Below are 14,727 nucleotides of genomic sequence, written 5' to 3'. Positions count from 1 at the left end.
GGGAGGCACTGGCAGCCCTTCCTCAGGCAGCCCTTTTCCTGTGACCGAGCTGACAGCCAGGATCAGCGTGGATTAGGATGGAAGGCCCAGCCCAGCCTGCCATAAGCAGGGTCTGGACCAGAGACGCGGCGCTGCCCCTCTGCCCCGAGCTGCCCCCACACCCCAGGCACCCCAGAAACACTCCCAGGGTTTGGCACAGTGTGGATCATCTCCTGTCCCAGCACCCACCTGAGCAACGCGGGCTGCTCCGGAGGGTTCCATCTTCCCGCTGGGAACGCGCTCCCTGGCAGCCCAGAGCCAAGGGCATGCCTGTGCAGTGCTCTGCAGGCAGAGGGGAGCTCAGGCGAGCAGAGGCTCAGGGATGTGTCCTGCCTGGTGCAGCCAGAGCACTCGGGATGCATTCCCAGAGCACTCAGGATGCACTTCCTCACACACATCATGCAGGGTGGCACAGCCCCATCACAGCACCTTGTGCCCCCTGAGGTGAGGATGGGACAATCCCGGCCCCTCCATGGAAACCCGGCTCCCTGTGCCAGCCTGGCTGTGAGGCAGTTGGAGGCAGAGAGGCAGGAGCCCCGAGGCAGGGTGCTCCATGGGAACCAGGGTGCTCCATGGGAACCAGGGTGCTCCATGGGAACCAGGGTGCTCCATGGGAACCAGGGTGCTCCATGGGAACCTCGCTCTGGCTGTCTGACATCTCCGGAATTTCGCGTGTGTGGGAGACGGACACTTCTGTGTTTCACAAAGGAATCTGAACATCCAAACAAAGTGGTGCCTCCACAGCCCTGACCCCAGGGGCCCTGGTCAGCCACAAGCCGAGAGTGGCGACCAGGGCTGTATCCAAGAATCCTGCGGTTCCCACTGACACCATCCTCCTCTGGAAACCTCCCGTCACCCCATTTGGGAGGGGGGGGCCCGACTCCCTGTTTGTCTCCACCTTCTGCACCCAAATGTCACAAGTTGGAGGTGAGCACGGCTGCTTGTGCCAGAGAAGAGGCTCTGGAAGAAAAGCACATGGTTGGAACTGAGAAGAAGCAGCACTTTCAGGATTTTTTTCTCACTTGAGCTGCTCTGGGAGAAGAGATGGGCTCTGTTAGCTGTCTGACACTTCTATGATATGTGAACACAAATGCAAAGCTTCAGCTACAAACCCAGAGCTTGGTGCAGATGTGGGGAAGGGGAGAAACAAGCAGGCTGTGCATGAACACAAGGTCCACCTCAACAAAACACAAATATGGGACAGGACAACGTTATTTCTAAAGGTTGCAGCTAATCTGAAACAAACAGGGCAGCTTCTCCTATCCACATCCTGAAGTGTGTCCAAGATACATTCTGAATAATCAAAGTTAATCCCATAAATGTGCCTCTACCCTACAGAGGAGGGTTAAGCAGCGTGCCCACACCCTGCATGTTTCCCTCAGTCCCATCACCTCCCAAATTCCTCCTAATTGCACAACCCAGGAAAAGCCAATTCAGCATCATGCCAGTTTCTTCCCCTCCCAAGCTCAGAGCCAAAGGAGCAGCAGAAGGAAAGGAGAGGAGTGGAGAAGCGTGGCTGCTCCTGCAGAACAGCCCAGCCCTGAGCCCTCAGCTCGCACGGCGGTGCCTCGAGCCGACAGCGCTGGGGACAGGGGGGCACCCGGAGACAGGGCTGTGCCTCTCCCCGCAGCTGGCTGCCTGTTCTGCCACACAAGATAATATTTAGGGAGCTTTTGGCCTTCCAGCAACGCTGGAGACTGGCTGACAGCTGCCACCACAGCACTGACAACAAGCCCTGACACCGGGCTGGCCTCCTGAAAGAGAGTTATTCTTCAGGCTTTCATTTGTTTTGCCAATGCTGAGGGCACACACAGCCTCAGCCTTCGCCAGCTCATGGCCTTCCACCCACGGCCTCTGCCTGCCTGCCTGCCTGCCTGCCTTCCACCCCCCCACGGCCTCGGCCTCCCTTCCACCCACCCCCCCACGGCCTCGGCGCTCGCTGCAGTTCCGAGTGTTCAGAGCAGCTCTGGAGCTCCCACGCACAACAACATGTTGCATCTCTGCTGCAAGAAGAGACTGACAGCAACAGCACCATGGCAGGGAAGGGGAAAAAATGCAAAAAATCTTATTCTGGGCAACATTCATTCACAGTGCATACACAGAAAATTAGTGTTTCACTGTGATGGGCTGTGGGTGAGTAACTGGCCCTGTGGCTGAGGCAGTCAGAGATGGCTTCCTGTGTGAGGACAGGCGAGTCTCCCAGGGAGGCACTGCAGGGCTTGGAGAGGCAATCACCAATTTGTCCCCTGCAGTGGAAGACCATTTTTGCCATCGCTCCTTCCCAAAAAAGCATACGCTACAGGCAGAAGAGCTGGCCAGGGCAGGGAGGGAAAGGGCTGCTCCTGCTGGGCTTGCTTCCTGGTGCTTGCTACCAGCTTGGAGAAAAATCTGTCACTTGTGTTCCACTCTGCATGGGAGATTGCTTGAGTTTTTCCAGGCTAAAGGTGAAGTAACTGAATGGCAAAAACAGACAAGAAAATTCAATCCTGGAGCTTCCAAATGGTGCCTCTGGCTGGGCAAAAAAATAGAGCCAGGGGAATGTCAGAAGTTAAGTCAACCCCATTTTCCACTGGAATTAAGCCATGGAAAAGTTTTCCTTGAGAGTCTGATTAAAATGTAAGCCTGTGCTTAGGACCTGCCGTGATAAGACTTCTGGCAACCTCTCTGCCCTGGTCACGGTACACAGAGCTGTTCTCAGCTCACTCCTCATGCCCATCTTTCACAGATTAAGGTGTCACACTGGCCCCTCACAGGGAGGAGCAGGTTTAGGCTGTGCAGTCATTAAGTGAAACCCTGAGCTTACAGAAAACAGCAGCAACATATGAAAGTTCACACATCCCTGTCCGTGCATGCAGCCACAGTGTGCACACCAAACAATCAGCCACGACATCTTCCAAAGTCAACTTGTCATGTTGAACTGTTATCTCAGCCCAGCCCTGAGGCTGAGGACACCTGCTCCTCCTCACAGGACGCAGCTGCTCAGCTTGGAGCCCAAGCAACCGCCTTTGCACCTCCAACTCAGACTGTGGGTTAATGCAGATAGTTAAGGAACAGCATTTTGTGAGGTCGATGGGTTTTATTTAAAAAGAGAAAGCAACAGATTTGGGAGTTTTGAAAAAGCTTCTTAAAAGCAAAACAGTCTTACAGCCTCAGTCTCACATCTCATCCCATTTACTCTCCTACGCACCTCCAGTCGCTTCTCCGTCACTCCTTCTCCTTCCAGCTTTTCTGGCTTCCTTCAGAGCTCCTGCATTTCCCTGCTGCACTTCACACACCTTCTGGCTTCCGCCTGCACGTGGTGCTTGGGCTGTGTCCCACTCAACATCCCAAGATCCTTGCTAATGCTGCCAGTGTCTGCTCCAGCACACAGTCACTGCCTGTGCCAGCTCAGCACTGCCCAGGCCAGGCCACGGAGCAGCTCAGAGTCTCGATGACAAAGTATTTCATAACAGAACCAACTATCAGCTTTCTCCCCACTCTGCTGATGAGTATCCTTGGGTCTCCAGAAGTGATGCCTGCAGACCAAGCCTGAGTAAGGCATTGCTGAGCCACATTCTCACAGCAGATCAGCAGAGAACTTCAGTCTCCAGGGCCTGAAGCAAATCTCTCTCCCAACACTACTTTCACAAAAACAAAGGCGGTGTTGAGCACCATTGGTGTGATCCTGCTGCCTCAGAGGCAGCTTTCCACGGGAGAGCTTCCTTTCATTTGCTTTTGTTGGTCATTTCCAACAGCAGCACTTGAAGAGAACTTTATTGTGCTGGAGACAGAGGCATTCTGGAGGGCTGTACAAGGGAAGCGTGCATCTGGGGAGTTTTCAAAACACATTATCCAAACCTAAGGGTCACTACATTCCAGGATGTCAGTGTCAGCTGGACACTTATAAATAGCTTCAACAATCTGAATAGCAAGACCCATTGTGTGTCAAAACCCTCCTTCAGAGGCTTTTTCAACATTACTTCCCACTGCAGATACAAACAGCTGGTAAAAATAAATGAACTTATCATCACTTTGTTTGGCAGTAACGAGCTGCTCCCACGCACAATTTATGCTCAGGAAACTGAGGCACAGTGATCTAAAGTGGCACCGAGAAAGCTGTGAGCCCTGCAGAAAGAGCAGCTTAGAACACCTGAATCACGAGATTTCCATGGTACTGCTGGAGGAACAGCATCAGAGCCGAGACACATCCTGAGGGTAAAGGAAACAGCAGCTGGGACAGACCTCTGCCCCATGTCAAATGGAAAAGAGACATTGCTGCCAGGCGAAAGGCAAACTAAGACCATCACATCAGCAGATCTACTGGGTCTGCAGATCCCTATAAACTCTCCCTGCACAAAGGAAGCAGATTTCCTTCTAATGGAGTTGGGCACTCAAGCCATGCTGGAGCCAAGCCATTTCCCTTTGGTGCCCAAATGAGAGCCAAGCACCTTGGGAGCTCTTTTTTTTCCTTTCTTTTCTTAAAAGAAAAGTGACAGAATACTGATGTAAGTACTCCAAGCATTCTTTACCCACACCAAAGAACACAAATTAAGCTTAATGTTCTCCGGAACTAGGCAATATTTTAGGTTCCTGTAACACCTATGAAAACCTGCACAGGTGGCAGCAGGCACACCAAATTAACATTAAAGGTATTTATATATGATACCAATTCAGAAAGAATTGCAGTGAGACAGTCATGGTGTTTCCATTCCCTGCCATTGGCTTTACCTTAATCCCCTCCTCCCAGAGCCCAGAAACATTAGCTTTCTTAAATGAGAACCTCAAATCAATTTTCCTTTATGCAAGTTTTAACTAAGTTACAGTGTTGTAAATTCATTCTTGAGCTGGAAACTTTTGGGCCAGGATTCAAAGAAATGGAGTTCGAGACTCTTGGCCAAAAGTAGCTTTCAAAGAAAACAGTAGCAGGGACTTGTTTGTTCTCAAACGGCATCCCAATAATTCAGACAGCCACCACTGCTGTTCCCATCTATTTAGTAATATCACACCAGACTTTTCTGACTTTGGAGAGCTACGCTACTTAATGCGGTAAAAATGTTTTTAGCTCTACAAGGCTACAAGACGCATCACCGAGCTATTTCACGAGAGCAGCCTTCCAACAACAACAGAAAATTCAAGCGGTAGACAAAGAATAGTTTAGAGCCGACACAGATTTTAGCCAGATTGACTTCCGATAGCAGTTATACAACATGTGAGCTGCAGAGAGGCGGCTGAGCGCGGGTCACGCTCCATATTTGCTGTACAGCATTCCTTACCCCGGGACCAGCCAGCCCCGAGGGGCTGCTCTGCCCGCCTTCGAACCCCGTGTCTCCCGCAGCATTACACACACACCGCTAAGCTACTGTCGCAGAGTGTTTGGATACCAGCGCTGTGCAAACAGTTCGTGTTTCGGAAGGTCTGACCCCCTTTCTGTGCTGCCCGCCCGCAGGCACAGGCACCGGACACGCTCCGGGAGCATCCCGGACATCCCGGCAGGAGCCCCCGAGCGCGGCGGGACCGCTCCGGCTCCAGCCGCGGCCCCTCCGCCCGCCCTTCCCTTCCCTCCCGCCCCCGGCGCTGCGGGACCTTCCCGCAGGGACTGTCCCCGCACCCCGGCCCCGCCCGCGCCCTCCGCAGAGCCCCCGTATCGCCCCGGCCCCGCATCCCCGGCCCCGCATCCCCGGCCCCGCATCCCCGGCCCCGCATCCCCGGCCCCGCCCGGGGGAGGCAGAGGGCCGTGCTCACCGAGAAGCGCTCCAGGTCGGTGGCAGCCATGGCCGGGAGCGGCGGTGCCTGCCCGCGCGGGAGGATGCGGGGAATGGATCCAATATGGCCACTTCCTGGAACTCCCCCCGCCCGCCGCAGGCACCGCCCGCCCGCCGACCGCGGGCACCGGGGCCGGGCGGCACCGCCGGGGCGGGACAGGACGGGACCGCCCCCGGGGAGGGACCAGCCCGGCCGCGCAGGGGGACCGGGCGGCGCGGCCCAGCCGGGGCGGGCGCGGGGCCGGCGACGAGCGGCGAGGACCGAGCACCGAGCACCGCGCACCGAGCACCGCGCACCGAGCACCGAGCACCACGCACCGAGCACCGAGCACCGCGCACCGGCGGGAGCAGCGCTGGGAGCGCCCGCACCGCAACGCGGGGAGAATCGTGCCCGAGGGCGGCCGTGGGAGGGCTCGAGCACCCCCGGCAGGGTTCACACGGCCCCGTTTAAAGGTCGGGCTCGATGACCTCAGAGGTCTTTTCCAACCTCGCTGATTCTGTGGTTTCCCCGTGTCGGGAGGCTCCCCAGCGTCCAGCAGGCTGGCAGGACATCGCACACCGCAAGACATCACACACCGCAGGGCATCACGCACCGAGGTGCCGCTGTCACACGCGGGAGCCGCACCGCCGTTGCGGGCACAGCGTGGGTTCGAGCCGGGACACGAGAGCTCACGGCCCTCAAGCTACCTGTGTTGGTGTAAGTTAAAGTGTGCAGCAGAGGACTGGCGAGCCTTTCTTCATCATTCCTTCCCACAGAAAGCACAAAGCCAACCCCATGGCCTCGCTCTCTGGAGCCGCACAGACACTGGTGTTCCATGAGCTGGTAGCACAGAGCGGTTCCTGTTGCTTGCTGGTGCCCTCTGCTGCAGTGCAGCCCAGGCACAGCTCCCAGAGCCACGGCTGCTCCCAGCCGTGCCACTGGATCCCTAGACCAGACCTGTACTCCTAATCCTAATGGGTTCGGATTAGGTATTAGAAAGAAATTCTTTCCTGTGAGGGTGGTGAGGCATTGGAACAGGTTATCCACAGTGGTTATGACTCCCCAGCCCTGGAAGTGTTCGAGACCAGGCTGGGTGGGGCTCGGAGCAACCTGGTCCAGGTGCAAGTTTATATAGGAGCAGAGTTAATTTTCCAGGTTGCCTTTATATATCACAAGGAAGCAAAAATAAACAAATAAAACCACGAAACCGTTCTGATGGTGGGGAGATCAGCAAGAGTTGCTTTACCTCTTCATGTTGTGACCCAGGAACAGGCAAGGAAAGTGAAGTAAATGCTAAAACAGCCCCTTGGATTTCACAGGCAGCCACAAAGAACAAGAGGTCATCCCACTTGCCACACGAGTGCAGCAGCAAGATCAAGGCCTTTTGAAGATGGCTGCATCTTCCAGGGCTGAGTAAAAACCTTGATCTTCAAATCTAGGTGGTGCAGATAAACAGATCTCCTCCAGGGTTTTCAACACAGGCCAGAGGAAGCAGTTTATTAGTAACTCCATACTCCTCACAGTGTGTCCTGGGGATTATTAGAAACCAAATGGTTTATAGCTACACTTTTAGCAGCAGCACCACCAAGCACTTTATATTAAAATTTCACTGGTTATACTGACAATATATGGAGCACATAAGGCATTTCTACAGAAATGCTACCCTTCTAAGCTGAAAGCCAATAGGAGCCAATAGGAGATACATGGTAAACTGCATTTGAACAGTTGCTGTTAAGAAACCTTTTCTGAACTGGTTACTGAGGCCCTTGAGTTAGAGCTGAACCTTGCTCATTTATGAGAAAATGTCTTTTATCTGTAAATAATCTTCCCCCCCCTTCCTGCCCCTTCACAGACTTTTGCTCAATTGTTTATCTATGGAAGGTTACTGCATTTCTCCATGGAACAAAGGAAGAGCTATTTTCCCTCACAATGTGTGCTCTTTGTTTCACATGAGGAACATACCAACAAGGAAAGTGGAAAATCATGGGCTTTGTTATTCTATTTATTCTGGGAACCCCGATTTCATTTTGGAGGAAAGTAAGTTTTTCCTGAGGTAAAAATCCCATCTGTAGTAAGTAGCACCTAACCTTCACCTTTCTGCAAAGCAGCAGCATCCTGTCTGACAGGGACTATCCCCCACATTCCCTTTTCTTCCTCTGTTGCTTCCAACCTGGCACTTTGTCTCTCTTGAGGCTCTGAGAATATCATGTGGGAAGGAGCAAGACCTGGGATACCATCTCTGTCAGTTTTGGTCAGTAGAAACTTTGCTCTGACTAGATGCTGTGCTTGATCTCCCACTTTATTTCCCGGTTTTGTGTGGTGTGGATAATTACAGTCATATAACCTTCACCTTCTACCCCTGAGGCAGTGGGAAAAGCCCCCAGGTTCACTATGCAGTTTACTTCACTGTAATAATGATAACCTGAAGGTTTGGGAAGCTTCTTCACGAGAAAGGTAACTCTCCTCAGCCACATGGTTATAAATAGAGGCCAGCTCTCTATAGCCTGTGATGCAGAACTAGCAAACTGCAATATTGGTGTTTAAAAAAGTAGTAGTAAATTAATTTAATCGTGGGATTCTGTACATTGTTCTGTAAACTAAAAATATCAAGACAGTTGGCTTGAAATCTCCTACAAAACAGCCCACGATATTCTGTAAATAGCCCTGCAAAAAAATACTTGCTTTGTAGGTTTTTGGTGACACAGAAAAAAAGGCAAAACTTCTCACGCTTTTTAAGGCTGGAAATTTCACATGACTGATAAGCATAACACCCATAATGCTCCAGGATTTTATTACCTATATTAATAAAATTCATTCAGTTTAATTTCTGCTGCATAATCTGATCAGAGTGTGACCAGCGCCCAGCAAACTAAAAGATGCTCTCTGGGAGCTGGTACTTGGCACTCATCCTGAAAGGTGGGGAACCAAAAGGCATTAACAGCCAAAAGGAAAGGCTGGCAAACATGATGTGCCCCATGCTGTGGTCTGGAAATCCTATGGAGGATTAGCCACAAGTGTTGTTTTTTCCTTTATTACAGAAAGTATAGAAGGCTACTGTGGGTGTTCAGCTACTAACACCCACTGAGAGAAAGACTGTGAAGAGGAGCACAGGCACATGCTACAGGTTGCACACGAAGCGAGTGCACGTGAGACAGTGGCTGGAGGCATTACCTGGGTGAAGAGGTCCTTGGGCAGAGTGGTTAAACGAGAGCAGCCAGTTCACACTCAGCATGGCACGAGGTGCACGTGTAGACATCCTGTCTCCTCCTCTCTGACCTCCTGGGTATGAGCCCTTCTGCTCTGCAGCCATGAGAAAGGGATGCCAGGACCTGCAGTGGGGAACAGTCTCAGTAACTCCTCTCTTTTTGGACCGTGACCCAAAGCAAGCCCCTGGGGAGGTGATGGGACCTCAGACCCAAGGCTTGGCTGCTGAGCAGTGAGGTGTCCCGGGAGCCTGGTGCATGGAGACCCCTGTGCAGGAATGGTGCCTGGCTGGGGATACAATGAGTGGGATGTGACACCTCATGTGCACCCTCATGGTCTTAAGGATACAGGGGTGTGATGGGGTGCAGTGAGCCCACTTGAACCAAATCAAGCAACAGGAGCAACTTCTCCCTTAACATTTGTAACATAAGAAAACGTTTTTTAGAAGAGCCTATTCTTCTGAACTATTTTCACTCCTCTCACTCATTTGCAGATATGATCTGTAATCCTTGGGTAGAGCTGAAAGTTTGCAATGCAAAAATCCCAGACTGCTGAGATTTTCTTATGCCTGCAGTGGATTCTAGTAAGGATGTGAACAGTGGAAGCAAGGCACAACAACTGATATTTGGATGCAGGCTCATTATTAGGTCTCTGTGTAGGCTGGGCAGACTGTGGCAATGCCACCAGCTGAGAGCAGTGCTCATACAGCAGAGGGGCTGCTCAGCGAGGGCGAGGCTGCTGTGTGCGCCACGGGAACAGGCAGCAACGAGAGGTGTGCCATTCACATGGAAACGCGGAGCTACTACAAGAAGATTACACACCATTATGTGAAAGAGCATTAGAGCAGAAAAATGATTTTAAGGAACTGGCTTGGCACCGGCTCATTAGCAAGAGATGAAATAGTTTTTCAGACATTTGCACAAAGAGAGAAGGGTAAAGACTGCCAAAGGAAGACTGAGCTATCTGTGGGAAGTGGCTCTTCCACCCTCAGTAAAAGGTGTGAAGAAGCAGAATGGAGGTCAGCATGAGCAAGGGGGGAGAGAGATGCACTGGGTGGGGGATATGACAATATATATACAATAATATATAGCATCACATAGAGGTGAGGATATTTCAAAAAACTGACCCATCCACCAATCTTCTGACTCATTTTGAGGCATCAGACCCTAACCTAGCAGGATCGCAGCTCCCGCAGGACACCAGAGGCTTCTCCGGGAATGGAGACCGAACTCTGCGGTGATTTCTACCTAAAGCTGCTTCCACTTATTTGCTACTCAAACAAACAAACAAAACCCACTCGTTTCAGGAAGCATGAAGACGAGTAAATCGATGAAGGGTTCTCCCCCGCCCGAGGAGTCTCCGGAGAACTGATACCCAGGGCTCCGTTCCCCGAGGAGGACATCAGTGCAGCGAGCGGCCGGGGACAGGCTCGGCTCTGGGTGCGCTCCCGCCGGCCCCGCCCGTGCCCCGCGCGGTCCGGCCGCTCCGCGGGGCCGGGGCTCGGAGCGGTGCTCGGCGCTCGCAGGCGGCGGCGGGCGCGGAGGTGCGCGGAGGTGCTCGGGCCGCCCTGCCCCGCCCCGGCACCGCCCGCACGGGGAGAGGAGCGGCCCCGGCGCGGCACCGCCCGTGGGGCGGCACTGCGGGGCCGGCCCGAGCACCTCCGCGCACCGCCGCAGGTGCCGCCGCCTGCGAGCGCCGCGGGCCCGTCCGGCAGCAGCACCTGTGGGGCGGGATGGCGGAGCTCGCCCTGAGCGCGGAGGCGGTGCTGGGCTTCCTGCGGGAGCGCGGCGGGCGGGTGCGCAACGCCGAGCTGGTGAGCGCCTTCCGGCCGCTGCTGGAGCCCGCCGGGGCCGGGGCCGGGGCCGGGGAGGCGGCGGAGGGGCGCGCGGAGCGGCGGGAGCGGTTCAAGGCGGCGGTGAACGCCGTGGCCACGGTGAAGGACATCGACGGCGCCAAGTTCGTGGTGCTGCGGCGGGAGCTGCGCGCGGCCCCGCCTGCGGGGGGCGCGGTGTTGCCGGGGGGCGATGCCGGCCCGGCCCCGGTGCCTGTCCCTGACCCCGGCCCGGGGCCCGGCCCCGCCGGGACGCCCCCCGAGGAGCCGCCGGGGCCGCGGGCGGTGTCGGAGCTGCGGGGCCTGTTCCAGGGCGGTGGCGGGGGGGTGCCCCTGCCCGGCGGCGCGGGGGGGGCCCGGCGGGAGCCGCCCCCCAAGCCCTGCATGCTGCCCGTGCGCTGCGTGCCCGTCCCCGCGCCCGGGCCAACCGGGGAGCCGCCGGCAGCGCCGTCCGAGCCTCCGGCAGCGCCGTCGGAGCCGCCCGCAGCCCTGTCCCCGCCGGCCCTGGAGGACGAGGCCGGGTCCCGCTCCCCGGGGCTGCGGCGGGGGCCCAAGGCCCACCGGGGCAGCGAGGAGACCGTGGTGCCGCTGGAGCAGGCGGAGCACCAGTGGCTGGTGCTGGCGGCCGGCGGGCAGTGGACGCAGCAGCTCCACGGGCTCCTGCTGGGCGACGCCAGCCTGGCGGCTCGCAGGGACTTCGTGTCCGGCTTCACCGCCCTGCACTGGGCCGCCAAGAGCGGCAACTGCGACATGGTGACCAACATCATCCGGGCGGCCGAGAAGGGGGGGGCCCGGGTCAACGTGGATGCCCGGTCGCACGGCGGGTACACGGCCCTGCACCTCGCCGCCATCCACGGCCAGGAGAAGATCATCACCATGCTGGTCTACAGCTACCACGCCAACACCGACCTGAGGGACTACAGCGGGAAGAAGGCGCACCAGTACCTGAGGGAAGGGACCTCCCTCGCGATCAGGCGCCTGCTGGGGGACCCCAGCCTTTCCCAAAACATGGAGCACTCCATGCCCATCAAGAAGTCCACAAAGCTTGCAGCTTCAATCTTGAGCTCCACTAGCACCTTCCTGGGGGTCATATCCGATGACATGGCTTTCTATGATCTCACCAAGGGTTTAAGGAAGCCCTCGACTTTAAACAAGCTTCTGGCTGCCACTACGGGCCCGAGGAGGAAGCCAAAGACCAGAGGGGGCTTCCCTTCGTATTCCTCCCTCTCCGAGGTGATGGAGGAAGAGGAGGAGGTCGTCATGAAACGCAGACCCGTTTCTGAGCTGTTCTTTGGCCACTAACCTCTGCCTTACTGTGATCAAAATTGTTCAGTAACGTGGCTGCTGTCTCAGTTTTCTCTCGCAGAAGCAGTTTGGATTTCTTCTCTCCGTGTGTGTCATTTTGGATGTTTGACTAAATGGTTGATACGGTCTGGATCCAAAGTCCACAGGATGGAAACCCAGCTCCAGATGCCTGTGGGAAGGGAGCTGCCAGGCAGTGTTGTACATGCTGTCTGTACCATTGTGCAGAGGCACTGGGGGAGACCACAGACTTAATGCTTGAAAAACTAAAACAACCTCTGTGTGTGTAGACAGGTGAAAATGCTCGAGGTACAGCCATCTTGATGTGTGTTCCTGGGTTGCAGAGCAGAAGAGAGGTGAAGGATTGCGTATTTTACACTGTGAACAGCAAGCTGCTAGCTGGCTACTTTAACAGGGCTTGTTATCTAGCACTTAAATTATCAGAGGAAAGATACATAGTTTTCTATGATGTTTCTGATTATTTTGGTAGAAGAAGAGGGATATTTCTATTTACAAAAATTGTGTACTTTTTCAAAACAAAGTTTCTCACTATCAGAAATACTAACAATCTCAGTTGTTGCCTTATGCATTTCTTTAGAGGAACAACTTAAAGAAAACAGAACCCAACCTTCAGCACTCAAGTCACCATGACTTGTCTACCTCAGTTTGGAAGCTTGGTTGGCGTTTTAATTTTTTTTCTCTTCCTGGAAGAGTTTTTGACCAGGTGGTACTAACCACGTCTTGATGATACTGTGAACATGTGACTAGAGTTCAATCAACTTAATCTGAATAAAACCCATGTTGATAGTGAAAAACTGAACTGAAAAGCTGGGAATCAGAATCTGCAGAGTTTCTAAGTAGCCAACTGGAAACAAAGTTGGGCTTGTATGTCTGATTCTTTTTGTTTAAAACTTGGCCTTTGATTTTGACCTATTTACAATAAATGTTTATAAACATTGGGCTTTATGTTAAGTGTTTCATGATGGAATGTCTGCATGACCTCTTGCAGCGATGTTTATCTTAACAGCATGATTCACTGACCTAAAACTAGCTCGTCTTTTGTATGATTAACATAATTGTTCTATGTATAGAGCTACACGTAGCTCCAAAAAGCATGCTAACTGCAGGTTAAGTAGTATATTTGCAGTGAGATTATTATTTTTTTAATTACCATTTGGTTAAAGGTAATGCAGGGAGGCAGAGCTGTGAACAGAAACTGTCCAACTCCTGGGGCCAGTCTGCTAAAACAGCATGTTTTCTCTAAAAATGTGACTAGAAACCTGTATAATTCTGAGGTGATGAAGGTGAGAGCAGTGCTGTGCTGGCTCTGCTTTGCAGCCCCATCAGGTGTTTTGGTTTCCACACAGAAACACTTGTTTGCATGCTTTACCTTTCTGTCCCAGTCAGTGACTTCAGGAATGTGGTTTTTTTCTGCCTTGAATTAAGCCTAGTACTTGTAACTGGCTATAATTGGCTTGTCCCAAATGCTCAGCAAGGAATGCTGTAGGACTGAAGGTGGAGGCACTGCCCTCTTTGCTTTCAAGTGCTCTCCCTGAAGTCCCTGGAGTTGGTTGGGAGCGTGATCAGAGCTTGCAGGGAGCTCTGGTGCACCTGTTCTAGGAAGAGACTGGATTATTCTGCACTGGTCTGCTTCTGTATTGAACTAATTAAGTTGTTAAGCAAAGGTTAATGATCAAGCACCTCATGACTTCTATATCTGGAGTAGGGTTTAAAAAAATAAAATCCAATTTGCTGCGTAGCTGTTGGTGTGACTGTTGGCCAGTGTGGTCCTTGGAAGCCTTGATTTATGCTGCACTGTGTCAGCTCACAGAGTTCCACATAGAAAAGGGCTCTGTTTCAAAGTGTCTTGCTAAGTGTATGGACATGAAACACTTTTTGTCTGTATTTCCTGGAACACAGAAGTGTGTGTGTGCATTCCTGTTACCTGAGGCACTGGCAGGGCTGGTGCTGCCTTGGTTAAAGTGTTTGTTTCTGTGGGAATTGCAAACACTCTCCAGTTTGCCTCGGTCTTACGGGGAAGTTTGTTCACTGGTTATGGCTGTGGGCTTGATACCTGTTCAAACAACATTGCTGAACTTTTAGTGCTCCCTCTGAATAAAGCTTACCTGAGCTGGAGGCAGGGTTCAAGGATGGAGTGTTTTGTGTTTAAAAAAGCCCAGCTGACTAACCTGTAAAGCGTGGTTGTGACTTCATCTCCAGGAAAGTCGGGAGGAGGCTTCATTGCTCCTGTGTTGTTCTGTCAAAGAAGTCATAGTTGAGATAAGACTTCATTACAACATGTATCATCAAGGAAATTCTGCACTACTCCTTCCTCAGAGGCATTGCAGGATGAGCTGGTGTGATAGGACAATGCCCAGCAGCAAGAGCCCTCCCAGCAGTGCCCAGGGAGTGCCCCAGGCTTGGCAGGAGCATTGGGACACAAAGGTGGGGCACTCCACAGTCCGTGCTGTGGGCTGGGCTCAGGCTCTGCCAACAAGTTTGTGCTGTGACTCAGCTCATTCCTCTTCCTTGTTGAGCAGATGAAGGAAAAGATAATCTCCAGGCAGGCTGGGATTAGTATACCCAGAGCAGTACAACTTCAGGTGTAGACAGGTACTGGGAGGTATCGA

At 53.4% G+C, this 14,727-nt stretch overlaps 2 protein-coding genes across 6 annotated transcripts in view; one reads left to right on the top strand and one right to left on the bottom strand.

Moving 5' to 3' along the window:
* The window catches only part of SEPTIN8 (septin 8), a 40,243-nt gene extending 34,376 nt beyond the window's left edge, over positions 1–5,867 (bottom strand). For all 5 annotated transcript variants that reach the window (XM_027747602.2, XM_027747603.2, XM_027747604.2 and 2 more), the window contains exon 1: positions 5,761–5,867. In XM_027747602.2, the coding sequence (XP_027603403.1) occupies positions 5,761–5,790 (30 nt within the window). In that variant the 5' untranslated portion in view covers positions 5,791–5,867. The remainder of the gene's footprint in view (positions 1–5,760) is intronic.
* Positions 5,868–10,622: 4,755 nt separating this feature from the next.
* SOWAHA (sosondowah ankyrin repeat domain family member A) lies at positions 10,623–14,245 on the top strand. The gene has a single exon (XM_027747634.2). It carries the CDS (start codon positions 10,697–10,699, stop codon positions 12,095–12,097), a length of 1,401 nt encoding a protein of 466 aa, XP_027603435.1. The 5' UTR covers positions 10,623–10,696; the 3' UTR covers positions 12,098–14,245.
* Positions 14,246–14,727: the final 482 nt, after the last annotated feature.

Source organism: Pipra filicauda, unplaced genomic scaffold, assembly GCF_003945595.2.
Source record: "Pipra filicauda isolate LSUMZ 115617 unplaced genomic scaffold, ASM394559v2 scaffold89_size2521313_pilon, whole genome shotgun sequence".
Lineage (NCBI taxonomy): Eukaryota > Metazoa > Chordata > Aves > Passeriformes > Pipridae > Pipra > Pipra filicauda.
The sequence above is the reverse complement of the archived record's forward strand: the minus strand, read 5'-3'. Positions and strand labels throughout refer to the sequence as shown.